This window comes from Rhodamnia argentea, chromosome 2 (assembly GCF_020921035.1).
Source record: "Rhodamnia argentea isolate NSW1041297 chromosome 2, ASM2092103v1, whole genome shotgun sequence".
Taxonomy (NCBI): domain Eukaryota; kingdom Viridiplantae; phylum Streptophyta; class Magnoliopsida; order Myrtales; family Myrtaceae; genus Rhodamnia; species Rhodamnia argentea.
In genome coordinates, this window is record NC_063151.1 from 26779173 (window position 1) to 26783087 (window position 3915).

General features: G+C 40.7%; 1 protein-coding gene across 1 annotated transcript; it reads right to left on the reverse strand.

Annotated features, from left to right (window-relative positions):
• Positions 1-400: 400 nt before the first annotated feature.
• LOC115737571 (protein WHI4) lies at positions 401-3567 on the reverse strand. Its single transcript, XM_030669757.2, has 10 exons — positions 3213-3567; positions 2689-2751; positions 2357-2438; positions 2148-2225; positions 1905-1983; positions 1744-1786; positions 1191-1294; positions 998-1067; positions 721-803; positions 401-613 (listed from the first exon to the last, which is right to left on the reverse strand). Exons 1-10 carry the CDS (start codon positions 3426-3428, stop codon positions 583-585), a joined length of 849 nt encoding a protein of 282 aa, XP_030525617.2. The 5' UTR covers positions 3429-3567; the 3' UTR covers positions 401-582.
• Positions 3568-3915: the final 348 nt, after the last annotated feature.

A 3915-nucleotide genomic window follows, 5' to 3' on the forward strand; every position in this document is an offset into this window, starting at 1 on the left:
TTGATGCCAACTCCAAGCAATTTGCAAAACAAATGGAACACCCAATGGATTAGATTCGTCGTTTGCCCTCTGACTGGATCGGAGAGGTGGGCTTAGACATTGTGACATGAATCTTGTCTTGGGACACCGCTTTAATGGATGCACGTAACTCTTCTCCAACAGGACAAACGCATGATCCACAAGCAAGAATAGTAAACATTCCCATCCTAAACATTCGTGAAACTGCGGTTTCACATAATCAACGTCATCTCTCTTCTAGTAGAGACTCCTATGGCCAAATTATACAGAATTAAATGAAATCGACCATAGCAAACGGGCAGCTCGAACCTTCTGAGTTCTACCGCTTTCATGCCTTCGCAAACATGGCAAGAAATACCAAAATGGCTATGGGACGAAAGTGTTGACCAAAGCAGGCATAAACAGAAAATGATTCTATCATACCAGAAACGCCAAAAAATATTACAACCTTAAGAAAAAAAAAGAGCAGCAGAAAATCCGAGCAAAATTTTCAATTGCGCTTCATGCATCATTTGGCTGAACTTTGAAGAATCCAAAGGCTTTGTCGTCATCCTCCCAGAAGTTCTAATGCTTCCTCATTTTGGACCTCGCATATCTTGAAAAGAAATTTATAAGCCATGGTTCAGTCACTGACTCACTATGTAACTGGGAAATGCCCAATGAGTGAACAGAAAAATGATTAAGAATCGAAAGCTGAGTTACTCCATGTTCATGCCGCCTCGGTCTGACGATGCTAACTCGCTACCCTGAAGCTCCTCCATCGCCTTACTAGCTTGCTCGATTTCCTGCCAGTAATATGAAGAGCAGGGTAAGATCTGAAATCAATCCTCCTTCTTGGGTGCCCAATATTTAGTCGTATTAGGGAAAAAGCAATAGAATTGCCGCATAAGCTTGTTAGTTCTAGCTATATGTCTATGCCATGGAAAAGCATGCTTCTGATCACATGGTTATCACTCAAAAATAATTTTATACGGGATACCTCAAAATCAGCAAACGCAACCGGCATTCCGCTTCGGCCACGTAGTTTAACCATCTTGAATCCAGCATATCTGACACCAACGAAATGGGTCTTTGACAAAAGCAACGAGATAGATGTTGCAACTATCCCAAGAACTGCAGATATTATAATATCCAAAAGCTAAAATCAATCGAGAGGGCATGCAGTAACTTACCGGGAGAGAGCCTGCGTCAGTTCTTCCTCCGTGCAATTTGGACCCAGGTTCGCAATAAACAAAGTTGAACATGGGTTGACATTCCCATCCACGGGCTTCTCTGACTGCCATGATGCACAAACCAGGGAGCTTAGTTAAATTCATAAATATAAAGGAAAAAGCATTGCTGGCAAAAGAATGAGGTCTAGATGAGCTAGATCATTTAATTGAGCTTATCTAAAAGAACCAGAATTGAAGACACCACAGCTAAGATTAAATGTTCAACGGTGAACTGGAAATTTGCGGCTCAAATCGTGACGAATTGCTATGACTACAACAGTTCTAATATCAGATCACTGGACAATTATACCACCACATTAAAAGCACCTTGACTTGATTTAAGCAGACAACTTTCTTAAAGGAAAAAAAAAAAAAGTGAAGAAAGTCATAGGAATAAAAAGAGTAACATATTTCATATTTACATCCAGAGGACACCAGGGCATTCAACGAAGGAAAAAGAGAGTCACCACTTAGGACATAAAATGCACATGATCAGACAGATGCTTTCACTTACATTCTCAGCTTCTGCAGTGCCATCAGCACCTGGTGTCTCACCGCTACCAGAAACAAAGCCAGACTTAGCAGCGGAGATATGGCGCTAGCTAGATCCTAAAACAAAATATCAAAAGATCAACATGTCAAAGGAAATTACTGTGATGATAGAGGGCTTCCAACCTTTTTGCAGTCTCTGAATCATCCTCGTTGCCAGATTCATGATTATCATCCTCAGATGGATCCTCTGATTCAGAGTCTCCTGAACGGACAAGCATATACAGGATAATCTTTTGAGCAATAGAATTAAGCTCCAGAAGTAGAACCTCCACCTCCCATTAGGATAAGAGGTTACATGTTAAGGACTAAAAAGGACAGCCTGAAGGAAAAGAGACATGGAAAAAAGAAACTAAAGGGGCATATTACCATCATCATTGCTTGAAGGTTCCTGCGCATTTGATGCCTCATTACTTCTATTATCTATAACGACATAAGGTCCACTCCCTGTGCAGACAAAAAGAAATAAAAAAAAAAACGATAAATGACCCTCCGATGAAGAAAGAAACATCACCATGAAAAGTAGCAAAAACAGCAAACCATGCTCAATAAACAGTACGCGATACACAAAAGCTCGCCTGGTTTACGTTTTCGCCTTGAATTTGATCTGGCTAGCTCAATATGCAAAGTGGATCCAGTTTGAGGATCGAATTTGACGCCCTATATGCATCATCCAGATGAGTTGCAGTAAGAACACAAGGAATCAAACAATCTGATTGCTAAACAGACAACAAAACTGAGAACAGTTTTCAGCAAGGCAATCCAATACAAGTTAATTATTACTCCTACTTACTAACAAAAGACAAGTGGTAATTGGAAATTGCATTATCCAACATGAAGCCAGCAAACACAGCCGTCCATTGGAGGTTGCCAAATACAAAACTATCCAACAAATGGAAATGGCACTCACATTTAAGGTGTGCAATGCTGCTATTGCTGATTGATGGTTGAAGAATGTAGCAAAAGCAACCACCTGCATGGAAAGAATAAATATTAGCCACAGCATACGAATAGCAAATTACCCCAATAGAGTGAATTTTTCTCCCTAATCTGATTTTAAGAAACATAACTGTACAAAAAACCAACTCAAGCAAATTAGCAACTACAACATATGTATCACATATGTATCGTGTATCCGTGCGGACTCACTCTTTTATCTTCCATCACTAAATGACCAAACTCGTAAGTCTTAAGTCAAATTAGAGGGTGATGACAGTGAATAAGAAGCTGAATTAACACAAACACGTGCAGTGCATTTTATCTATCCATCCTCATACGAGAAGACAATCACACAAAATCATCTCGAGAACAAAGAATACCCACTAACAAAACATCTATTTAAAGACATCTTCGTCGTCTCTTATTCCCGCATGGTCACCTGAAAACAAAGGAACGCAATTTTTCCTCGAGAATTAAATAGAGACTTAAATCAACCTGATTGCCACGGCCGGTGTACTTGAGCTGGCAGGAGTCGAACCCAGGGCGACGGCGGAAGAGGTTGTGAATCTCGCGCGCCTTCACGTCGTCGGGGAGTCCGGAGACGAAGAGCGTGTTGATCAGCCCCTTTTCGCCCCCGGCGAAGGTCGCGCCGTAGTCCGGCATCGGAGGCGCAACCGCCAGGTAGTAGGGATCGTACGGCTGGTGCGACATTCCGGTGATGAGATCGCGCGGCTGGGCAACGCCGTCCGCGGTGGCGGTAGTGGTAGTGGTGGCGGTGGAGGCGAGGGGTTTTGAAGGGGAGGAAAAAGAGTCGCGAGGTTCCGGTGAAGTAAGAGCTCAGCTGCTCAAGAGTTGTTTTCCTTTTTTAATATTTTCAGTTTCCACCGGAATAATTGCGAGTTTTTTTCCAAAATAATTTTTTAAAAATAAATATTTACAAAATTATTTTTTAAAAATAAATATTTACTGATTTGGGCCTTGCTCGGCGGTTGAATTGCTGAGCGAGGCCCGCTCGGCAATGGGCCTGCCGAGCAAGGCGTAAATCCGGCCCGATTCTTTTTTTAAAAAAATTTATATATTTTTTAATTATTGATACTTAGAATATTTATTTTATTTATAATTTTTTTTGTGAAGCTTATATTTATAACATTATTAGCAATAATTAATGTAAATATTTATTAAGATATATAATTAATAA

Bases quoted from the DNA above. Each gene is read 5' to 3' on its own strand.
- LOC115737571 (XM_030669757.2), bottom strand. From the start codon at position 3,428: ATGTCGCACCAGCCGTACGATCCCTACTACCTGGCGGTTGCGCCTCCG. The intron at 1,068-1,190 runs GTAAGTTACTGC...CGTTGGTGTCAG, and splicing joins CTGACGCAGGCTCTCTCCCG to ATATGCTGGATTCAAGATGG. The intron at 614-720 runs GTAACTCAGCTT...TTTCTTTTCAAG, and splicing joins CGAGGCGGCATGAACATGGA to ATATGCGAGGTCCAAAATGA.